The sequence below is a fragment of the Salvia hispanica genome, chromosome 6, assembly GCF_029641045.1.
Source record: "Salvia hispanica isolate PSC_SH4W2 chromosome 6, Shi_PSC_v1, whole genome shotgun sequence".
Taxonomy (NCBI): domain Eukaryota; kingdom Viridiplantae; phylum Streptophyta; class Magnoliopsida; order Lamiales; family Lamiaceae; genus Salvia; species Salvia hispanica.
In genome coordinates this window covers 43000596-43022940 of record NC_142697.1, presented here as the reverse complement: position 1 = coordinate 43022940, position 22345 = coordinate 43000596, and the positions used below count along the sequence as shown (strand labels likewise).

At 35.1% G+C, this 22345-nt stretch overlaps 5 protein-coding genes and 1 non-coding gene across 7 annotated transcripts; 2 read left to right on the top strand and 4 right to left on the bottom strand.

The window, feature by feature from the left end:
• The first annotated feature begins 264 nt into the window (after window positions 1-264).
• LOC125208714 (U5 spliceosomal RNA) lies at window positions 265-385 on the top strand. Its single transcript, XR_007174196.2, has one exon. It is a non-coding gene; the product is annotated as a U5 spliceosomal RNA (small nuclear RNA).
• A 363-nt stretch (window positions 386-748) lies between these two features.
• LOC125208124 (uncharacterized) lies at window positions 749-4318 on the bottom strand. Of its 2 annotated transcripts, none has more exons than XM_048107682.2 (9): window positions 4094-4318; window positions 3047-3379; window positions 2745-2778; window positions 2368-2592; window positions 1909-1998; window positions 1717-1782; window positions 1526-1617; window positions 1397-1444; window positions 749-1151 (listed from the first exon to the last, which is right to left on the bottom strand). In XM_048107682.2, exons 1-9 carry the CDS (start codon window positions 4096-4098, stop codon window positions 1034-1036), a joined length of 1011 nt encoding a protein of 336 aa, XP_047963639.1. In that variant the 5' UTR covers window positions 4099-4318; the 3' UTR covers window positions 749-1033. The 2 variants fall into 2 exon arrangements, with proteins under 2 accessions (XP_047963639.1, XP_047963640.1); XM_048107683.1 differs by lacking the exon at window positions 4094-4318 and having other exon boundaries at window positions 3047-3224; window positions 3307-3379.
• A 3237-nt stretch (window positions 4319-7555) lies between these two features.
• Window positions 7556-11073, bottom strand: LOC125204946 (disease resistance protein RGA2-like). Its single transcript, XM_048103718.2, has one exon. It carries the CDS (start codon window positions 10962-10964, stop codon window positions 7788-7790), a length of 3177 nt encoding a protein of 1058 aa, XP_047959675.1. The 5' UTR covers window positions 10965-11073; the 3' UTR covers window positions 7556-7787.
• Window positions 11074-13108: 2035 nt separating this feature from the next.
• Window positions 13109-15233, bottom strand: LOC125203806 (uncharacterized). The gene is made up of 3 exons (XM_048102261.1): window positions 14680-15233; window positions 14444-14570; window positions 13109-13456 (listed from the first exon to the last, which is right to left on the bottom strand). The coding sequence occupies exons 1-3, from the start codon at window positions 15231-15233 to the stop codon at window positions 13109-13111; spliced, it is 1029 nt and encodes a 342-aa protein (XP_047958218.1).
• A 2683-nt stretch (window positions 15234-17916) lies between these two features.
• On the top strand, window positions 17917-19801 carry LOC125203954 (uncharacterized). Its single transcript, XM_048102482.2, has 3 exons — window positions 17917-18289; window positions 19162-19235; window positions 19455-19801. The coding sequence occupies exons 1-3, from the start codon at window positions 18098-18100 to the stop codon at window positions 19531-19533; spliced, it is 345 nt and encodes a 114-aa protein (XP_047958439.1). The 5' UTR covers window positions 17917-18097; the 3' UTR covers window positions 19534-19801.
• Window positions 19802-20671: 870 nt separating this feature from the next.
• On the bottom strand, window positions 20672-22291 carry LOC125203105 (ATP-dependent RNA helicase-like protein DB10). Its single transcript, XM_048101394.2, has 3 exons — window positions 21988-22291; window positions 21239-21601; window positions 20672-21152 (listed from the first exon to the last, which is right to left on the bottom strand). Exons 1-3 carry the CDS (start codon window positions 22242-22244, stop codon window positions 20918-20920), a joined length of 855 nt encoding a protein of 284 aa, XP_047957351.1. The 5' UTR covers window positions 22245-22291; the 3' UTR covers window positions 20672-20917.
• Window positions 22292-22345: the final 54 nt, after the last annotated feature.

Genomic DNA, 22345 nt, shown 5'->3' with positions numbered 1-22345 from the left:
GGTACTTGGATTTGCCGTTGGCCATGGGTGGGCAACGGCGCCATAACGGTGCTTGATGATGTGGGCTGTGACTGTGAAGTAGTCTTTCAACACTTTTAGGACAGAAGCAGAGTTATACCAGTCTGTATATAGACAGAATGGGTAGTGATTTAGTGTGGTGCAATACCTGCAATGTGCCTGAATGTCCCACATCGGTGGGGAGACACTTAAGAATAAGAAAGTGCTACCATAAATCATGGGCTGAATAGTTTGTGTAACTCACGCAGCCGTGCGTTGAGCACATAGCGAACTATTCTTTCGCCTTTTACTAAAGAATACCGTGTGCTCGTCGCTATTTAAGCGGCATACGCCTCTTTTTGGAGGGTGCTTTCTCTAGCAGGAAGCTCCCAACAATACTTAGTTTTGAATTTTGTTTACTCAATGTCTTTATTCTGTTAACCATTCGCTATATTAGAATTAGAATAAATTAAAAGGCGAGGATGTTGTATATGGGAATTATTTGTATACAATAATTAGAATTAATATACTTATCATTTTTGAGATGGTTCACAATTAAATGAGCAATTTCTTTTAGGCAAAAAATGAACTCTTAATGCTTCACAAGACACAACTTTCTTAAATTTTGCGCCCTATAGAAAATTTCAGAGGGAGTATATTTTTCATGAAACGATCCTGGATACAATAACAATGCAGATAAAACATATACGTGAAATTAAAATGCTATGGACATACATGTGTGAAAATGAAATTATAAAAAACCAATAAAACCCTTTCGATTCAAATAATCACTAGTTCCTTGATTCACTCTGTTTGTATGAATTGAGGTAAAACAATCACAAAATTTATAGCATTGGAGAGCAGTTCCTTAAACCCTCCACACTTGGTCGAAACCACACACCTACTATGATGTTATACGCAGCAGTGGAAACATCATCTCTCAATCTTGATGAATCCAGGGCCAATCTTTGATGAATTGTAAGATTTGCTTTTTCCACATTGCAAGAAGACACGTTGGGTCAATCTTACTAAAATTTTATGAGCTGTACTGATATGAGTGTGGGAACCATCTGGATAGTAGCCAATGTTTCACTTTCACAAACATGAGGAAGATGGCATAGCAGGGAACATGCATCAATGCTACCACCAGGTACCTGCATATTATAAACATTGGACGAGAAGACGAAGAGAAGAAGCTGCTCAGTTACACACATTATCAAGAATATAAAGGCGAAATATACGGGGGTGTTGATAATTTGTTTAACTTTCATTTCTCTTCGTGTAGTTCATATATCTCCTATAACTATCACCATTTCTGTAGTTATAAGGATTGAGTTTGTGCTAACTCATACAATATTCATGTGAATTCCATTAGAATCCAAATTTTCATCGAACTCACCACATTGGGGCGAGGTCGGCTGATAGGTCAAGAAAAGGATATGGCCACCTGCCACAGAAAAACAATCGCTGTCAACATCGTTGGTAAGATTTGTTTCAGTGCAAATAAAACTATAGGAACTCTAATTACCAAATTGAGACGCAGGCATGAACAATCCACTGGAATATGACATAAATACCCGTCAACAAAATGAAGTAAGAAATCCGGAACCATGGGAATTCCTGAGATCAAACTTTCAAGATTATGCTAAATTTAGATCATACTAAAACATGATCTATTTTTATAACAAACATATAGGATATCCATATCCAGCAGCTCACCAGACTACACATAGCTGTATCTCCAAGGAGCAAGACAGCATTAACTGAGTGTGTCACAACTGTTAACTAGCCCAAAAGAAGCAGAAATAGTTGTTAGATTGAAGATGTGATACTGAAAAATGGAAAAAATAAGTAGACATGCGTGAAGCAAACATTAAGGTTGAAATACCAAACACATAAATTTGCACTTACAAAACCCATCTCATAATCTTTCAGCGCCATGAACGGGAATATCACACCCCAGTAAACAATATCGGTGAGAGTTACTGCTCCTGCTGTCATCTGCTCAAGCAAAAACATGCTTACCCTTATAAAGTGAGATCTCAAAATGATTGAAGCTGTAAAGTTCTTGACCACTGTAAGTACAATTTATTTTCCAGAACGATGGAAATATATGTTTAAGAAAACCTTTTATATGCAAACCACTTCCATAAATTGTCTTTTGACATCAAATCAGGAATTTCAGTTTCAAATTAAATTATGAAGTCATGCAAGACCATGAGTAATAACATTTTATAAAAAACTGAAACAGAGAAATAAGAAGATTCCTGAAATAAAAAAACAAATGAATAAATTCCTTTATTGCTGGACTACTTCACTCAAGAACAAAATTAAGCAGCTGTCTCCTTGATTTGGAAAAAAACAATGCACCTGGAATAAAACTTGATACAGATCATCCCACACGTCAGAAGTTATCAGAGTATGGAGTTTTCCATGGTCGTCCAACTTCTCCGGCAACCTCATCCCATTTCCATTCACTCCATGTGCTAAGGGCACATGTAAAGCTTGCTCCGTATCCTCAGTTAAATAACACTTACTGTTGCTATCTATTTTGGGACTGTAAAAACATCCGCGTATAGAAAGCAATGATCCAAGCTGCAAAATAACTAGACAATATAAGACACGAGGAGACAATCAATGGCTAACAAAGGAACAGTGATTTAGAAGGTAGGGTGAATTTAGAAGTATTATTGTTGCAGACTAATTTCATATGCACTTTATCTCAGAAGAGAAATCATAAAACGTACCCCAAAATAAATGGTGACTAAAGTAAAAGTCCACCTGTAAAAAAACAGGTCATAGGAGTAAGAAAGGAGGAGTATGTAAAGACAATCAGAAACACTTTCAGGAGTCAGTAGAAAGCATCCAAATAGATCTTCAAATAGAACTATTATCGATCATTTACTCCCTAGAAAATACATCTATGCATGAACAAAACGAGTTTCCTATGAATTTTCAGGCATCCCTACAAATGACTCGGCTTCTTGATGTATTAATTGGTAGAGGTGAAGTGCTTATGAACACAAGGACCAAAGGTAGAATGACTCACTGAGTATAGTAGTAAAAAAGTTCAGCTCCATGTAAAGCAAGATCAAAAGACACAGCTATTAAAAGCAGACCAAAAGCAATTATCCGAAAGCACAACAGGAAAACAGGATGAATTTCTTTTAGACAAGGTTTCCATGATTTTTCAGAGCGAATGTGTGAGCTCTCTTGCTGGTTCCCCCCTGCATCAGATTCAGAATTTCCTGAATGTTCATGCTTCCATATAATGAATGCTGCGATAACCATAGGTGCCAAGACCCATACTGCACATAGAAACACTCTCCAATTCAACCAATAACTCAAGGTAGTAGGATCATCATTGACGAGCAGCTTCATCCTGTTGACATCACTAAATGTGTTAGCATGAAAACAAAACCAATATAGGCTTTCCAAATAACAGCTTAAGCAAAAAAGCTATTTTACAAAGTAAGTTGTTAACCACACCTCAATTTATAATTGCACCCTAAACACATAACAAAACAGGCAGAGCGCATACTAAAATGACTGTAATGATGCCCTGTTCTTATCATAAGCGACCCATAAAGCCACTACCCGAGTCACACCACAACATCACATGATCATCCAGATGAAATTACCCTCAAAGCATTCATTCAGTTATAAGATAGTACCAAACAATTATTGCAACGAAGTTATTGTGAGTGAAATAAAACAATTTCACATCTTTCTTCCTAATTGATTTGATTGCCATCTCTAGTGCATATTGATCAACAGCTATTCAACATCTGTGATTAATACTTTTAACTGCAAAACTGTATTAGAGTAGCTAAATAGCAAGAAACAAAGCATCAGCAAGCTCTATTGAACACACACACACCAAATCAAAAACAAAAATGCGAATACAAATGAGAATCTGCGCTCACACAAACTCATTCGTGCAACACTATATGTATCAACAACGTATATTCACACAATAGAACAAAACACTCAAACAACAATCGATGCATATTCACAAGCATCTGGTAGGCATGAACTGGATCATATACTTTCACAATCAAGTAAGCAGCTAAGCTGCAGAGCATGAACAACTTACTGCATTGAAGCAAAGATTCACGAAACAAAAACGAATTGAATTAGGATTAGATCAATAAGGTCATGAAAAAAATACAAAAAATGGATTTGGCAATGGAAAATGGGATTTGAGTAGAATCGGAGATAGATAAGAATGGAGGAAGAGAAGTTAAATTTGAGTTCAGCCCTTTTTGAGTAATAAAATATGGTGATTGGGAAATTGTATTGGAACACCTCTTGATTTTAATTGAATGGACCATGTATTTCTAATTTTATTTGTTGGGATAGATTACTTGGAAATCGGAATACACAGTATTTATTTATTTACAACTTTTTATGTTATTTCATCATTTTGATTGGTTGCGAATTTCAAAAATTAGTTAGGAGTATGTACTAATAATAAAAATTGAGAAAATGAATTAAAAATATAATTGAATGTGAATCGTAAATTTATATTATAATAAAATTGAGTAAATGAAATATAGTACTAATATACAAATAGGTAATATATGCAAGTGTAAATTATAGTGGAGTACATGAAATGAGAAAGAATTAGAAGAATATGAGATGCAAACGGTGAGTAATAATATTACTTGAAATGATATGTGAATGATGATATTATGTATGCTAGTACGAGAAAAATATGACTCATGAATCATGATTAGTATAATAAAATTAAAGTTTGGTGCATGCAATTATTTTATGTTTTAAATTTTCCTTTATCGACACGTAGTACGTCACATTCATCAATGAATAAAGTAAAGTAAAAAATATTTAAATAATTTAGTTGAATTTAGGGCGGCTTGTATATCTTTGACCAATGACATTAAGCACCCATAAATTTCCCTATATTAATAATAATAATACATAGTACTCAATTACTCGTTTTAATGGTGTAGTTACGCGAAACATTAAGGACTAGATTAGTATGACTTAATTAATTTTAATTTGATTTTGAATTAGTTAAATTATATGGAGAACAAAAATAAGTTTATTGGCCTTGGACCGCTTTAGCAGTTAATCCATATATTTTCTATTGTAGAGAAATGAAATAATATACTGTAGAAAATAGGTTATACAAACATTTCAGGAGACTGTAATACACGTGGATACTGATAATGATGAATTTAACTGTTGTGCTTAACTACTTAATATGCATTATTGTTATGGATTTAGATATGTATTTACATTCGTTGAATATCATTAGATGATAATATGAATTACTCAGATGAGACATCCTATCAAAAAAACACAGTAATAAAAATGTGCATGTTTTGAGCAAGTCTTGTGCATATTATTGTCTTATCAATAATCTATTCATTTGTGTTATGTGCATATTTATATATATTCATAATCTCTTCATCAACATCAGATGCCATGAACTCGAGTATAATTCATAAAAGATAATTTACCTCATCTTCTCCTGTATTCAATAGGCCTTTGATGATATCAAACTTTTTATCAACAACTCTTTTCCTTTTGTTTTGATTTTTCCCACCATTAACACCTCCTTTGTGATGAACTCCTTCATCATCTTCTCCTTCAACAAAACTCCTTCCCTGCAAATTATACTCATTGAAATGCTGGCTTGTCTGGAAATGATAAGGGTCAAATTGGAAGATTCGAGAGGTCGGAGAGTAAGAATTCTGAGCAAAAGGAGTGGAGAATTCTTTGTTGAATCAGAGGAAGGAGCTTTAAACGGGAAACAAATCGAGTTCAAAGATCCCTCGAATGGGAAATAATCGAGAGTGTTGTTAGTGAAGAATCTGCTCGAAGAAGAAAAGCAGCGGTGCTATGTGCATATTTATAAATGCACTTATTATGCACAAAAATGTGCACATACAAATGTAAAACAGGAAAAGCCAAGTTGGGAATCTTTGAAAGAATGTGGAGTGAGAAGTCCTCGAGGAGCTTTGAGAATGCGGTTCATAGGGCGTTCGATGAGATTGGGAGGCTTAGATCTTGTACAGATGCATACCGTTGGAGAAGCCTTCTTGCTAACTTATTGTGTTGATCGCACGAAGCAAAGATTCTTGAAATACATGAGCACACTGATCTTCTTCAAACAGATTCTTCACTAACAACACACTCGATTTTTTCCCATTCGAGGGATGTTTGAACTCGATTTGTTTTCCATACGTTGTTTCAAGATCCATTCGATCCGTTTCAAGCTTCTCTCCTCAGATTCAACAAAGAACTACACAAGATTCTTCCACATAGCCTCCGATCTCTGGAACCTTCCAATTCACTTCAGAAAAGCCAGCATTTCAATGAGGATAGAAAATGGGAGTGACTATTTAACATCAATAATAGCTATTTGTATGGCCATTGTTATATTTATGGTTACCTTGTACGTAACAGGTTCGTGCATGTTTTGAGCTAATAGTAGTAAAAGTGTGCATGTTTTGAGCAAGTCTTATGCATATTTTTATGTATGCAATTCATAAATAATTTACCCATCTTCTTCTGGATTCCATTGGATATTTGATGACATCAGACTTTTTATCAACAAACTCTTTTCCTTTTGTTTTGATTTTTCCAACCATTAATACCTCCTTTGTGATTAACTCCTTCATCATCTTCTTCAACAAAACTCCTTCCCTCAAATTATACTCATTGATGAAATGCTGGCTTGTCTGGAAATGATGAGGGTCAAATCGGAAGATTCGAGAGGTCGGAGAGTGTGACAGCTATGCATGTAATACAGGAAAAAGCGTTAGGAGGACTTGTTAATCGTATGGCTCACTTTCTTGCATTTGTGGTACGTTCTGTCGTGTGCTGAGACGAACACGCAAGTCATTTGTGCTTCTGTATGATGAGATAAACGCGGAGATGGAATCGAGATGGCCCTCGTTTCTCAGGTAGGAATGATCAACAGCACCAGATTTCAACTTCAGCTTCAGTTCATTCAGCTCTACTTCAACATCTGATGCCAGAGAAGCCATTATATATTTCTCAGGAGGCCTTCTCATCATCCAGCTCCTCAAGAAATGAAGACTTCCTCATCTAGAACCGGGGCTTATAGCCCATCCCATTCAGATTCGTATAAGGAGGAGACAGATACTTGCTCTTCTTCCTCTCCCTTGCAGTAGAAGCTTCGGCTTTAGATTCGATTTCATTTACCAATAGCAGTTGTCAGTCTCTTTCTTTTGTAGACCTTAACATCTTTGGGGAAATAGAAGGGGATCACTTCTTTCTTATCTTCCATCCCTTCAATTAAAATGGGCTCACAATACACAGCAAGCCGCCTACCACATTCTGCATTCGTATACGCAGATATCCACCTCTTCAAGACTCGCGAAATATGAATACATTTTCAGATTTTCTTCCCTTCTAACTTCAGACTTCTAATTTGAAAAATCTATCAAATTCGATCCAATTATATTATACTTTTTATATAGTATTGCATGATAAACTACACTCGTGTGTGTCATGTTCATTTTCAAATATACATAAATTTAACAAGTATGCCCAAAGAATGATCTGATGAAACATAAGTACATATTTTTATCACACAAGAAAGAAGCCAAATAAGTATATCATACTAAAAGAAAAGAAAAACAGCAAAACCTAAACCTTGGAGAACACAAAAGATCACTCAAGGCCGGACCTTATTAAACACTCCAGTCTAAAGATTTATGATTAAAGAAGAAAAATACATCCAAATACAATCTGTAAAATAAACTAGTAATGAAGAAAAAGATTTAAATTTTGCATTAGTAGAACCTGTGTTCATGGCAAAGTTGAAGCTGGGGATTATATTGGGATATAGATCTCCAATTAGGTGAACCTTTGTTTTCATCTCCGTATGTTTTTATTAGCTCAGGTGAATGATAAATATTCAAACATCGCAAAGACGAGGAAGCTTTATGCAGTAGGCGATGTGGCAGCTTCTTCAGACTCTCACACCCATGGATAGTCAACTCTGTGAGATAAGGCATGATGGAGATGGCCGTGGATTCTTCTTCTTCCTCCGTTATGTCCTCCCACTCCTCCCATTTCTGGCACTCAGTAAAAGTCAGATCCTTGAGTTTAGGAAATGCAACAACATCATCATCAGATGAAGATTCTATTCCTAAAAACTCATGTCCAACCAACTTCAATTGCTCCACTTTCCAAATATTGATTTTCTCCAACAAAGGTAGTTTCCCCATAGCCGGCAGTGACAACACCTCACTCAAATGACACAAATGGATCTCTTTTATAAAGTTGAGAGGTGATGACATCCAATGCGGAAGCCTCGATCCCCCATACCCATAGATTATCAGTTCCTTCAACTTGTAATGGGGCACGAGAGCTTCTATTACCTCCATCCACATTGATGATGATGACTGCTCCGTTTCATTCATCCTACACATGAAACATATCTTGAGTTCTTTGAGTTTTTGAAGGAGCATCTTTAGTTGTGCTTTTCCAGCATCCTCAACCAATTCCACCATTTCACTCATACTACTACAGTAAATTTCCAATACTAGAGATCCGGTAAGAAGACCGTCTAATTTTGTCAGAAATCCCAGCTTATTGTAATGACTCCCTACTATGAGTCTACACAGTTCCAGTGTACGAAGATTACTTAACTCACCTATTGCTTCGGGCAAATAGATGATACTAGTGCCTCGAATCTTCAAGACTTGCAGTTCAACCAAACTACAAATGCTCTCTGGTAACTCATGTATTTCCCAATTCAAACTTATGTCAAGTTGTCTTAGCTGAACCAATTTCCCAATTCCTCCACGAATCTCTTTTAGAGAGCAGTGTCCTAAGGAAAGAGATCGCAATTCAACCAAACTATATATGCTCTCTGGTAACTCCTTTAATGATGCATTACCACTTAAGTCAAGTCGTCTTAGCTGCACCAAATTCTCAATTTCTGATGGAATCTCTTTTAGAGAACACTTTGCTATGGAAAGAGTTCGCAATTCAACCAATTTACACATGCTGTCTGGTAAGTCCTTTAGTTCTTGATTCCAACTTAAGTCAAGTTGCCTTAAATGCATCAAATTCTCAATTTCTCGCGGAATCTCAGTTATAAAGCAACCTGATAAGACAAGAGTTTGCAAGAAATAAAGCCTACATATGATTTTGAGGCCATCCTTTGGCAGTTTGACCCGTCTAAATTCCAACCACCTCAAGTGAATCAGCGTTTCCATTCCCTGTGGTGGAGGTGGAGATCTGTAGTCGCCTTCAACTTTTAACACCCTAAGACTTTTCAAACAGTCACAAACTTGACGAAACTCCCCTCTCTCTCTGTAGTAGCTCCAAGATAGACTACGATATTCTTGGACATGAGAAACCATTGAAGAATCACAAATCTGACAACTTCTTCCTTTACCATCATTCTTTCTAAGAAATAGAGCAAAATCATGTACTATATCATGCATTTTGCACCATTCTATCTGCTCCCCCGACTCACTTACCTCAACGTCTTGAAACAAAGAACGCATTGCTAAATTGTTCAAGCACTCTCTCCCTTTGAGTTCCACTTCATCATTTCCACTAGCAGAGCGCAGATAGCCTAAAGCCATCCACTGTTCTATCAAAGTCCCCGCATGAATTTGGTGATCTTTAGGATAGAAAGCACAATATGAAAAACAACGCTTAAGAGTCGGGGACAATTCATTGTAGCTTAAAACCAAATGAGGAAAAAGCTCTACTTCAACCTTCTCCATTTGCCATATTTCACTATTCTCCACATGTTTCCACCCTTCCAAATCTTTGAACCGTAAAAGCCTTCCCAAGACAATTGCAGCAAGAGGCAATCCCTTGCACTTGCTAGCTATTTTCTTGCCAACACCCTCAAATTTCACACATTCTTCCTCACTCTTTCCTGGAAGGGACGTGTCACGCAATAATGACCAACACTCTTCTTCACTAAGATGATTTGGGCGACATATGTCATTATCGGGGGTACCCATCATCTTAGCCACCCTTTCATTTCTCGTTGTCACGAGAATTTTACTACCTGCTGCACCACATTGGAGACTGATTTTCAGGTCCTTCCATTTACTTTCGTCTTCTGTCCAAACATCATCAAGGACAAGAAGAAACTTTTTTCCTGAAACAGATGCTTCTAGTTTTTGTAACACCAGTGCCAATTGGTCAGTATTTGGAGGAATCGTTTCTGTTCCCACACTGTCAACAATTCCTTTGGCAACGCAAACCACATCAAAGGGATCAGAAACACAAATCCATATTTTCAATTTAAAACAATCCTCCACTTGAGAATCATTATAAACAAGTTTGGCCAGAGTAGTTTTCCCAAGTCCTCCGGTCCCAACTATAGACAAAATTTGTGTTTCACCATCATTAAGCATCATTTTGTTGACTATGTCATTTTTTTTCCTAAGTATGTCCAACCCATGAACATTCTTCAAGTCAATCAAATGTGTGGATTGTTCTCGCCTGGATGTGGGCACATGACTAGTTGTAGGCAGAGAGACGACAAAATTAAAATCATCTTTATCCTTTAAAATCTGATCAAGTGTGGCTTTCACATGTTCTATCTTATCGGCAGTTTCACGACGAACATAAACTTCTTCGAAACATAAACACGAAGATGGGATGAAGGAGCAGCGCATGTACCTTTTGCTCAGTAGAGCCTTCCACCTTAGAAGCTTCATGTTATGTTTGAGAAGTGAGTAGTTCCATTCATCCAAAATGTCGTCCATCTCATAAGCTGTGTTTTCGAGCCTCTTCAACCAGCGTTTGACACTCAGATCCTTCACTCCTCTGTTCTCTGCATCATCCAACACATTTATGATCGTCTCGAGCTTGTCTGAGAGCTCGAGAAGCTCCTTCTTGACGCCTCTCACCGAATTGACTTCATAGCGAATCTGTTCCTCGATGAGGGCTGCAGCTCTCTCCACCACAACTGAAATTATAGCATCCGCCATTATCACTAGATTAGCAACTACCTGAATTTGGAGATGTGTTTTTTTGAAGTTAAAGGTGGAAACCAATCCATCATCTTGAATTCGAGCTTTAATACAATTATTGATTCCATGTTCCAGTCTTTTGGAAAGTGAAGATAACGTTCACTGCATAGTTTGCATGTGGGGCAAATGTTTTGATATTTGTCGTTTTATATTTGTTGAAATTCGAGAGCATATTTTGAAAGATTTCATTAATACATGTAACTAAATTTGACATTCATGATGCACGAAAAACATTATATGTATATTAAATTAAAATAATATTTTCTTTCCTTAAAAAGAGATTCCTCAAATTTTTTGAAGCCTCAATCTATTAATTAGACTTGGATTTTTCTTTTGAAGGCTCAACCTATTATACCTAATCGTCAAAATCAAAACTAGAATTTTCAAGGTTATACAAATAATAATGATGTTGTACTTTAATTTTGTACAAGATTTATACTGTGTAAAAATGTTAGTTGTATAAATCTATAGGTTCAATATATAATACTACTCCTATATTTGAGTTGTTTTTATTGTAGAGGGACAATCTATTCAATATCTTGGGGAAGGTTTGTGTTAAAATGACAACTCCTTTTAAAATGACACTGTGACACCACTTATACAGCAATATTATAAACGCTACACAGCAATATCCAACACGTTAGATAGCAATTTAAATTGTTATCTAACGTGTTGGATATTGCTGTTCAAGAAAATGCTGTTATAAGACCAGCGCATTGTTGCCCGTCTTTTTTGGGGGTTTTTTTTTTTGCCACGTGGCAGCTTATTATTCGTCCACGTGTACAAATGATTGGCTAGGAATGGTGGTATGGTGTTATTTTAAGGGGTGGTGGCACCCTAACATGCTCCTCTTGGGGCATGTTTTATTATATGATTAAAATTTAAATATTTAAAATGAAATTGCTTACTACTCCCTCCGTCCCTTATAATTTTACCCACTTTGATCAGCACGGGTTTTAAGAAATTTAATGGAAAGTGAGTTGAAAAAGTTGGTGGGATGTGGGTCCTACTTTTAAAGTATTAGTTTTATAATAAAATGTGAGTAGGAATGAGTTAGTGGACTATGGGGCCCACTACCAAAAATGGTAAAAGTGAAGTGTGTAAAATTATGTGGGACGGCCCAAAATGGAATACTGGGTACAATTATGGGGGACGGAGGGAGTATATTTTGTGATGTCTTAGTATATACTTATGAGAGAACTGTAGCGGTGGACGAACATATGAATAGTAGTGGGCTCAAATGTTTAATAAAAGAAAGCCTGATAACTAGTAAATCAAATCCCTCACATATCTAATAAAAGAAGGCCTAAATCATTGCTAATATATGAAAGCCCAAAGAAGAATGGATAATAGCTGAAAGCTCAAAGCTAGGCTGATTAGGAATGTGTATGACCTAGATTTGCTTTCAAATATCTGTCGGAGGCATTCTTACAAAATTACTTTAACCATTACCAAAAAAAAAAAAAATTACTTTAACATAAAAGTTTAAATTAACGTGGCATTAACATAAATATTTTCCTTTATAATAATTTTCCTTTTCATGGTTAATTTTTTTAAAATATATTAAATTGAATGAAAAATAAAAATTAGCTATGTTTGTTTCAAGTGGTTTCGCCTTTTTTTATTGTGCCCCTTACAAATATATTAAAATTATAGCCAATATACATTAATTAATTATGCCCATAAATCAAACTTCAATCTGCTAATTTATTTTTCTTTCGAGGCCAATTTCTATTTATTTCTTATTCGTCTTCTTCTTCTTGGCGTTCATGATCAGTATAATTGTATAGTACATTTGCGTGCGCGTTCGTGCGTAATAAGTAGTACTACTAGTTATTACACATATATACGCACACAAAGCAATCCCACACAAATTATATTGTATGGATTCAAACCATGAGCTCAAAAGCATTAGTGTATACAATCACAATATGTATATAAAATACAAATAGTGTCCAACAATTTATCATACGGTAAAATGATGAATGAAGCCACACTATACCATTCGAGCAAAATATAGACAAACAATAAACCAATCAATCCATAAGTCACAACACTTCTTCATTGAAGAAACAAAATAAACAAAAAGGAAAATGAAAGCCTCAAATATAGCCACAAGAGAGCATCTCCATGAAGTCCATCTCCTTCTGGATATCAAACTGCGTGTGCAAAGAGAAGGTGTCTTCATCGACTGTGGGGGCCGAGGAGGGAGCCGGAGAGGGTGCCTTGGCCTCGTTGATGAGGCTCCTTATGTAGTTTTGGAGAGGAGTGGAGGCATTCTTGGAATTGGCTGTTGAGGAAAGCTGCCTCCTCTTCGTTGCATTCCAATGATTCTTTATCGTATTCTCACTCCTCCCGGGCAAGCTCCGTGCAATCTCTGCCCATCGATTGCCTAGCTTCCGATGGGCAGAGATCAGAATCTGGTCTTCTTCCTCTGACCACCGGTCTTTCTGCAACATATACGTATCTTGTCAAACATTTGAAAGAGAGAGAAGGGTGTTTTATGTCTTCCTATAGCTTTAATATTTGATATAAGTTGTGGTTTATGATTTAATTATATATGCATATAGTGAACTATTATTGAGTGTGCAAATATTGTGCATTTTTGTGTTGTTATGTGCGTGTATTGTGCGGTTGAGGAATAAAATATAAAATTGAAATGGAGAAATAGGAAAAAGGTTTTAGAAAATAAAGATGAATCTAGACATCCATGCAAAGTTGGCAAAAATGAAATCAGGGACTTAGTTACTATATTGCCATTTTATACTATGTTACCAAAGAAGAAAATTCATAAATTATGAGATTTTTAAGCTTAAAATGTTGGTAAGTATAGAAGTATATATGGTATGATTTTTTTATGCACGGTATACATGCAATGCATGTGTTTCCTAATAGTTATTACGCGTTAAGAGATATCTTGAAATTGAAATGCAAAAATTATCATATAGACAAATTATAACTCTTCTAGTAAATATCTAAAATAAAAATACTAATTAATTTGTTTGGCATATTTCACACATTTACTTATACTATATAATATATTAAACTATCAAAATATAAATTTATTTTTATATACATTATAAATATAAAATTTTAATTAAATTAATAATAATAATCTATAAATATAATTTATTATTAATAATATATAGCAAATTTTATTAAATATATATGTCATATGTGTATAATAAGTACAATGGTAAGCCGCAAAGATGCGCTTTTGAAATCGTTGAAATATCCTTAAACGTCAGTTTCAACTCCGATTTTAATATTTTTTAAAGCACGCCTCGGGAACAGATTTTGTAAAGCAATTCTATCTCTCCTCATCCCTAAGTATCCTTGTATGTAATAAATAATAAAAATAAAATACTAAACAAAAAGGAATAAAAAAGCATAAAAGGAACAAAATAATGCAAATATAGAAGCAAAGCAAAAAAAACCTTAATATTTGGTTTCAAATGGTTGAGCCATCTCTCCCTACATTGCTTCCCAATTCTTCCCGGAAGCAATTGAGCAATTGAAGACCATTTTCTCTCACCAAACTTCTCTACTAATTCCACCAGCAGCCTACAAAAAATAAACATAAAAATTTATAAAAATAATAATTTTATGAAATAAGCACACAAGTGAAAAATCAAGAATATACCAAAAAATAAAAAATAAAAAAATAATTTACCCATCTTCTTCTGGATTCCATTGGCCTTTGATGATATCAGATTTTTTATCAACAACTCTTTTCCTTTTGTTCTGATTTTTCCCACCACTAACACCTCCTTTGAGATGAACTCCATCATCATCTTCTCCTTCAACAAAACTCCTTCCCTGCAAATTATACTCATTAAAATGCTGGCTTGTCTGAAACTGATGATGAGGATCTACTGCTGTCTGAATCGATTCGGAAGCCTCGAGAGGTCGAAGAGAATGACAGCTATGCATGTAAGAATTCTGAGTAGGGAATTCTTGGTTGAATCTGAGGAAGGAATGAGCTTGAAACGGATCGAAGGGATCTTGAAAAGACGGGAAACAAATCGAGTTCAAAGATCCCTCGAATGGGAAGTAATCGAGAGTGTTGTTAGTGAAGAATCTGTTAGAGGAAGACGAGGATGAAGAGGAGGAAGCAGCAGCAGCAGCGGCGGCGAAACCCTCTTCCATTTTTGGAATGCAGGGATTGGCTTCGAAGGTTTTTGAGTACATTGAAAAATTCTGTCGATTAATGGTGTCGAAATCCATTAGAAATGAAGAGAGTGAAAGAGAGAGAGAGGTGAGAATAGGGTTGGAGAGAAATGTGGAGTGTGATGAGGCTTTATTAGGGTATTAACGATGAGTTTCTATTTCTAAGAGATGAAAATTGTGCTATTTTTATAGCCCTTTCAGCTTGAAATTTTTTATGGTTAGGGAGTAGGGACACAATAAATTTTTTTTCCCTTCAATATGTATTCCTTCTAACTATATACATTAGTATTGATTTATACAAAACAAAAATTTATCAATATTAATTTTTATTTCTACTTTTAAGTTAATCATTTTTTTCTCAAAATTTAATTTTTTAATTTTTGTATAGTTAATTAGTACTTTAATTTTAATTAAAAAAAATCATGCACCTAAAAAATCTGATACACAAATGATTTTTTTTTTTCAAATGCGATTTAGACATGCTATTAAATTTATTGGAGCAATTTTTTTCTTTATTTTAATGTATACACTTTTTGTTACACTTAAAATATTTACAAATTCAAGCTATTGAGAAAATTTGAAAATATGGAATATGTGAAAAAAAATACGTATTAAAATGATTATATAAAAAGTGAAAATTAAAAAAAATGGCAAAAGTGAATATTTTTCAAGGATCGGAGATGGCATAATTAATACTCCTATAATATTTGGTGTCTTTTTATGGATTTTGCTCGGAGTGATTTGACTGTGACCGGGCAATATTATATTCTGTTATTTTATGAGTAATGTAGAGATAATAGTAAAAATCGTAATTAAAGATTTTTTCTTTGTATATGTTCAAGTATGGTGGATGGAATGGCGATTCTATTACTAAAGGAATATAAATTTAAATACTCTATGATACTGTATAATAGTGAGATGTGATGAATATTGATATTTTTTTATATAGTACTACATTACATTTTTTCAAAATGATTTAACTAATGTAAATATTACTAGTACTATCTTTTGTCCCTATAGATATAATAATGAGATAATTGTGAGACTGATATTAAAGGTTTCTTTCTTTCATAAGTTAATAGTATAAATTTTTAATGTGATGAATGGAATGATTATTCTATGACCATTTCATAAATTTAAATCACAAAAAAACATTAATGCAGTGTGCATAGACAAATATTAAAAAATAAAGCAAAGTGTAATGCCTTACATTTCATTGAATTATATTATGCTATTAGTATTTACTTTTTAATTTTGCTTTTTCTTCCATCCATTAGATTGGAAGTTTGAGTCTGTTAGTGTGCGAGTGATTTTTTTGAGCTCTAATTTGTAATTGATGGGTTGTTAAATTATGTTTATGTCTAATTAACATAATTAATCGCCATTTAAGTTGGGAAAACTTAAATTGAGCTGACTCTTCAAATGAGCATTAACAATAGTAATAATTCTTAAATTGAGCTATTGACTCTTCAAATGATGGCATTAATAATAGCAATAATTGACCTATGGGCACTAATTAAAATCTGAACTTTCTTCTTTGACCCTTTTCTCCTAGGAATTTTGTCCTAGTATTGATCTAATCACATTATATATCTTTCTTTAATTGGAAAACTGTTGAAATTGTTCTTGCTTTTGGCTATTTTTAGTAGACAATGGTGGTTTCAAGTGTGTTTTAATAACATCATCAACAGTATAACATAAAATTGCTGAAAATTGCATGTTAAAAAACGCCATATATATACATACATAATTTTGTGATGGAAGTGGACTAATTACAATTTGTATGAGATTTATGATTCCCTAAATTGTTAATTATATTGAAAGATTAAAAAGAGTCATAATTTTTCTATCTTTCATTTGTACGGGCAATAATTACGATAATATCTCAACATCTAATAAGTCAATATTCGTCAAATAGTTACAAATATTCGGTCTTATCTACACTCATCTCTAATGAATTACTCTAGCATATTACCTATATATTCTCAAGTGAGACTATGTTAACAACTACAACTCTACAGTGATTCATGATAACTTGACGAATGAAGCGATCTTCGTATGTAGCAACACGTCTTTCAAATTTCCGTCTAGCAACCACTAAAACATTTCTCAAGATTTGTAGGTTAATATTTTTTGGTTAATTCAATAAAAAAAACTGTATGTCCAAATAGACGAGTTATAGGTTAATATCACAAATTAATACTATATGTCTTTCACTTTTATGATCTAAAAGTCCATATATTACAAGGGATAAAACTGAATGAATTTTCTTAAACAAAAAAGAAATTAAGTGTGTAGGCCTCGCAGAAGGTAAAGATGAGAAAAGACCTCTAATTAGTAATTATGATGATTAATACTCCGTAAAGAATGTACCCAACTCAGATTCAACTCATTATTTTTGTAGGTACGAAATGTCATCAAGACTATCTACTATTATTAAGAACAATTACCAATTTTTACCATACTTTAATAATAAGAGCTGCCATTTTCATTTGGATAACTGTAATTTTTATGCTGGCAGCGCGGGCTGTGATGACCTTGAGGTCACGGGTCAAACTCTGTCACTCGCTGAGAGACTTTCGGCCTTAATTTGCAAGTCTGGTCGAGCAAGATTAGTCGGATTCTGACAAGAGTGGGTTCAGCACAGGGTGGTTAAAAATCCCAAAAACATCTGGGCCCATTTATAACTAAACCCAATCTGCCAATTCAATATGGCCCAATTCTATTTTTCATTGTAGGGTTAAGCAGTCTCCTCTCCATTCTCTTCTGGCTTCGCCACAAAATCACCATTTCTTCAACAAAATCAACAAAAAGAAATTGAAAAAACCTAGTTCTCCTACATCCCTCATCTCCAAAGAAGCGCATCTGGCGTTGGTGCTTATGATTCGGGTGAGTTTCTAGACGCTAATACGTCAATTTCGATGCTAAGATACGGTTTCCGGCGTCTGGCCCACTCGTTGGCTCAACCTGCACCGTTGGCCACTGCCATCAACCACCATTTCACTATCACATTGCCGCCGCTTGTTTTACCGGAGAATCATGACGAAAATAATTGTATCGATTCGCCCTTTTCCGGCGGAGCTATGGAGCTCATGGCGGTCCCCAAGAGGAAGGTCAATTTTACTTTTTGTTGCTCAATTTTTTATATTTCAAATAAGCTACAAAGTTTTAGTAGTTTTTTTTCTTTTTAGTGTGTCTTGATATTTTTGGCTCTTGCTTACGAAGAAATGAATTTATTGAAATTTGGATAATTAATGTTACTGTCAGTTCGTGATATGCTTGAGTGAAAACAGTTCTTGTTTGGTGAAAAATGTTATGAATGTGTTAAGTTATGCTAGCTTTCATTTGTTTTCATTCCTAATCTTGTTTATGGTCGGATTTGGATCAGCAAAATGCAAAGTTTTCTTAGGTGCATTATCAATTGAGTTGTTGTGATTTTATCCTGATTGTGGGGCATCAGCTGTAGCATCAATGTAAAAATTTCATATCTGGCTGTACATGTCTCTAATGTGAACCTGAAACACTCTCTATATGTTCATCAATTTCAGGCTTTAACTATTGTACTAAAAGTTTGATGGAACTTTTGAAGAATGAGTTGTTAAGCATTTGATAGGTAGTTTGTATTGGTAGTGGCATTAAAAACTGGTGCTATGTATTTTTCCTAAATCTCTCCTTATGTCGTGAGTCTTGGGGCTATCGTTGCAGCCATTTACTGTTCACATTCTTTTGCCCTGGTTCTGGTCCTGTAGTGGGGAACTGAGTACTTAAATTAAATACTTAACTCTTTATCCATTTCCTCTCATTTTCTTTTGCTGAATGCAAACCCACGGCTTCATCTTTGGTACCTTTGTGCCTCAAAGCAGAGATTGTAAATTTCTAGTCTTTTTCCCCTTTGGCCTCTATGATTGCATATTATGTCATTTACAACCCTCAACAATGACTCGCTTTGCATGATAAGTAATCGAACATGAAATTCTTTATCCAGGTTTCTCCACACAGGAGAGGTATTAGAAATGGACCAAAGGCTTTGAAACCTGTCCCAGTAATAATCAAGTGCAAGTAAGTTGGTTCTTTCCATCAGTGTGTCTCTCTCTACTTTTGTACAAGTTTCTTCTTGTGGAACTGAACTTCCGCTAAGCTCAATTAAGAATAGTGGCAATGGGTTTCCCATTGTTTTTTAGAGAATGACTAAATTGTCAGACCAATAACATTTATCTGGAGATTCGATTATCCTCTGTATTGCTTCTTCGTAGTGATTGAATGTTAAAATCTTTGCAGGGTGTGCGGCCGTGTCAAGCTACCGCACTTCTTCTGCTGCAGCGGGATCAAGCCAAATCCTGAAGAAAACAACGATTAGAACTGCCTTTTGTGTTCTTGATCTGCTGCACAAATTGAAGTTTATGTGAGGAAATTTGATCTGCTGAGCACGTCGTCTCTTAGATTTGTCTGTGATCATTTTTATCAGATTATGTACTCTTCTTTGCTACTTCTTTTAGTAGACATTTTGCAGTTTTTGATCAGGATGAGGTTCTCTGCTCAGTGCTGAATAATGCTTATGTTAGGGTTATGTTAAATTTTGGGCGCTGTGTTCTGATTTATAAAGTTATATAATCTTGCTGCTGATAGATATTGGAAATTTATTGTATTTCATTTATTTTGGTTTTAACTATCCTATACCGTTTGTGCTATAAACTATTTTACCAAATGGTACGCGTGAAATTAATTACTGTGTTTTGTATAGATCGAAAGTATCATAAATAAACATAGTTACAAGTTCTCAAGTTCTCAACGGTACAAACTCCAGTAAAAATTACACTGTTAAACTAATTAAATTTCATCATTGTTAAACTTATTAAATTTCATCATCTGATCATCGTTGGAACGTATGCAAATAAGATCTCATTAGATACCCTATGAAATTACCTTTTGGTATATTTTTTTTAAAAAAAATTATTTAAAATTGAGAGAGTTTAGTAAATTTAAAATTTTATGTTTTTGAGGAGAAAAAAAATGATTAGCTTTAACTAGCATATATAAGAATTTTATTTAATAATTTTTTTAATTTAAAATGTTATCCACTTTGTCATTATTAGCTAAAATTTAATAGCTAAAATTTAATCTAATAGTTAAAATTTAATCTTAATTTATAATAATTAATTAGTTAGCCATTAATTACCACCTAGACCTCCAATTAGTAATTATAATGATTTATTCTCCGCAATTAATATATGAACCGCACACCAACGAGCACGAGCTCACCGTGATCCGTGGTTGGACCAAGGCCAGATTCAACCGAACACCAAACTAAGATTCAACTCATTATTTTTGTAGATACGAAATGTCATCAAGCCTATCTAATTTATTAAGAAGAATGACCATTTTTTTACTATACTTTAATAATAAGAGCTGCCATTTTCATTTAGATAAATGTAATTTGTAAGCAGAATAACAAAAGACTTCTAAGAAATATGTTACTTTTACAACTAAACGAGAGCTGTCGGATAAGAATATATTGGAATAGAATTGCAGTCTAAAAATATTAATATTATCAGTACACAACACAAATTGTGGCAAAATTGGCCAACCCTAAACGTTCTCTTTACTGGACATTTCAAAGGGAGAAAGTGTATTGCATTAATTACTAATAAATCAGATTAGATCACTCTCCATCGCCACACCACCTACAAACACTATATAGCAAACTGATCCTCGAATTTGGAGATTTTAAGGTTTTCTTATAATTACTTGTAATCCTTGTTACCATAAGAAGAGGGCCGACTGCTCTTGGATGGAAATCTCTCCATGCTACGACTGCGGCTTCGAGGCTTTTCCCCCCATCCTGAAATCCTTCTGGGGCTTCTGCTACGACTTCTGCCTCTACTCTTTGGAGCAGTGACCGTGTTCTCATGGAAGCTCCTCTGATGGAAGCTTCCAGTGCCATTTGTATCGTATCCGTTAGAGAATCCATTGACATGTCTGCAAGTATAAACGGACCATCTTAGACTAGAGAAATAAAGACCCATGCATCGCTGCATAATAATAGGGAAGGAAAGATCATTCACCTATCACGGCCACCGGCCCTATCCTGGGATGATGGCATTCCCCAACCACCTCTTCCCCCATCCCGTCCACTTTGAGAAGAACCGAAACGACCACCGCCACGACCTCCATCACGCCCACCAGGGCCTGAGCCCCACTGACGTCTTGTTCTCCCCATTCCACCACCACGTGAGGCCATGTCACGGAGTTCGCTGGGCACACGCTGACTAGCACCTTCCAAGAGTTTGATAAGCTCTGAAGCATGTTTCGCATCCTGCTCACAGAAGAAAGTGTATGCCACACCAGTGGCACCAGCCCGGCCAGTTCTGCCGATTCTGTGAACATAGTCCTCAACTCCTGTAGGGAAGTCATAGTTCAAAACCACCCTGAGAGAGACAACACAAACATATGAGACAAATCACAATAGCTAACAGATAATGTAAAACTAAATTGTCAATTATTGCAAAAGAAATCGTTGCATTGTTCCCATAATATATAGAGCAATAGCATAGATGCTAGAACGGTTATACACCACAGAGTGTGGAGTGTAGAAAATCAAAGCTGCTGCAGCTAATGATGACATGGCCATATTCTAGTCATCATATCATAAGATTAATTGATCAACAAGAGTGATAGAAAGAGGATAATGTCCGGACTGCACAAAGAAACTCCTAAAAATAGAATTTGGTAAGCATCTTAAGGTATGCCTAACCCAAAGCAGAGGAGAATCGTGCCTGTTTTATAAAATCTAAAATCAATTTCAGATGCCAACCTTATATCCTTAATGTCCAGACCACGGGCAGCAACGTCAGTGGCCACAAGCACAGGGGATCTTCCAGTGCGAAACTGATTCAGCACATAATCCCTCTCGCCCTGAGATTTATCTCCATGAATAGCAGCGGCTCCGAATTGCCGGGTCAGAGTACCTGCTAGCTGGTCACACATTTTCTTTGTAGAGCAGAAAATTATTATCTTTGAACCAGGTTCTTGAGATCTCAATATCTGTTCCAGGCGCCTGCGTTTGTCCATTGGAGACAGAACTTCAACATGCTGTGAAAAAGGATGAAACTCTACATTAATTGATAGATGTCAAAACAAGTATTGGTATGTATTTCCTGTTTTCATCTTGA

Excerpts from the sequence above, each read along its gene's own strand:
- LOC125208124 (XM_048107682.2), bottom strand. Across the intron at positions 2,593-2,744 it reads TAGTCACCATTTATTTTGGG|CTTGGATCATTGCTTTCTAT; the intron begins GTACGTTTTATG and ends GTTATTTTGCAG. Across the intron at positions 1,152-1,396 it reads GCCGACCTCGCCCCAATGTG|GTACCTGGTGGTAGCATTGA; the intron begins GTGAGTTCGATG and ends TATAATATGCAG.
- LOC125204946 (XM_048103718.2), bottom strand. The coding sequence starts at position 10,964 with ATGGCGGATGCTATAATTTCAGTTGTGGTGGAGAGAGCTGCAGCCCTC.
- LOC125203806 (XM_048102261.1), bottom strand. The coding sequence starts at position 15,233 with ATGGATTTCGACACCATTAATCGACAGAATTTTTCAATGTACTCAAAA. Across the intron at positions 14,571-14,679 it reads TGGAATCCAGAAGAAGATGG|GCTGCTGGTGGAATTAGTAG; the intron begins GTAAATTATTTT and ends TATTTTTTGTAG. Across the intron at positions 13,457-14,443 it reads ATTTGAAACCAAATATTAAG|AAAGACCGGTGGTCAGAGGA; the intron begins GTTTTTTTTGCT and ends TATATGTTGCAG.
- LOC125203954 (XM_048102482.2), top strand. The coding sequence starts at position 18,098 with ATGCTAAGATACGGTTTCCGGCGTCTGGCCCACTCGTTGGCTCAACCT. Across the intron at positions 18,290-19,161 it reads TGGCGGTCCCCAAGAGGAAG|GTTTCTCCACACAGGAGAGG; the intron begins GTCAATTTTACT and ends TTCTTTATCCAG. Across the intron at positions 19,236-19,454 it reads CCAGTAATAATCAAGTGCAA|GGTGTGCGGCCGTGTCAAGC; the intron begins GTAAGTTGGTTC and ends AAATCTTTGCAG.
- LOC125203105 (XM_048101394.2), bottom strand. The coding sequence starts at position 22,244 with ATGGACAAACGCAGGCGCCTGGAACAGATATTGAGATCTCAAGAACCT. Across the intron at positions 21,602-21,987 it reads CTGGACATTAAGGATATAAG|GGTGGTTTTGAACTATGACT; the intron begins GTTGGCATCTGA and ends TGTCTCTCTCAG. Across the intron at positions 21,153-21,238 it reads AGGGCCGGTGGCCGTGATAG|ACATGTCAATGGATTCTCTA; the intron begins GTGAATGATCTT and ends TTATACTTGCAG.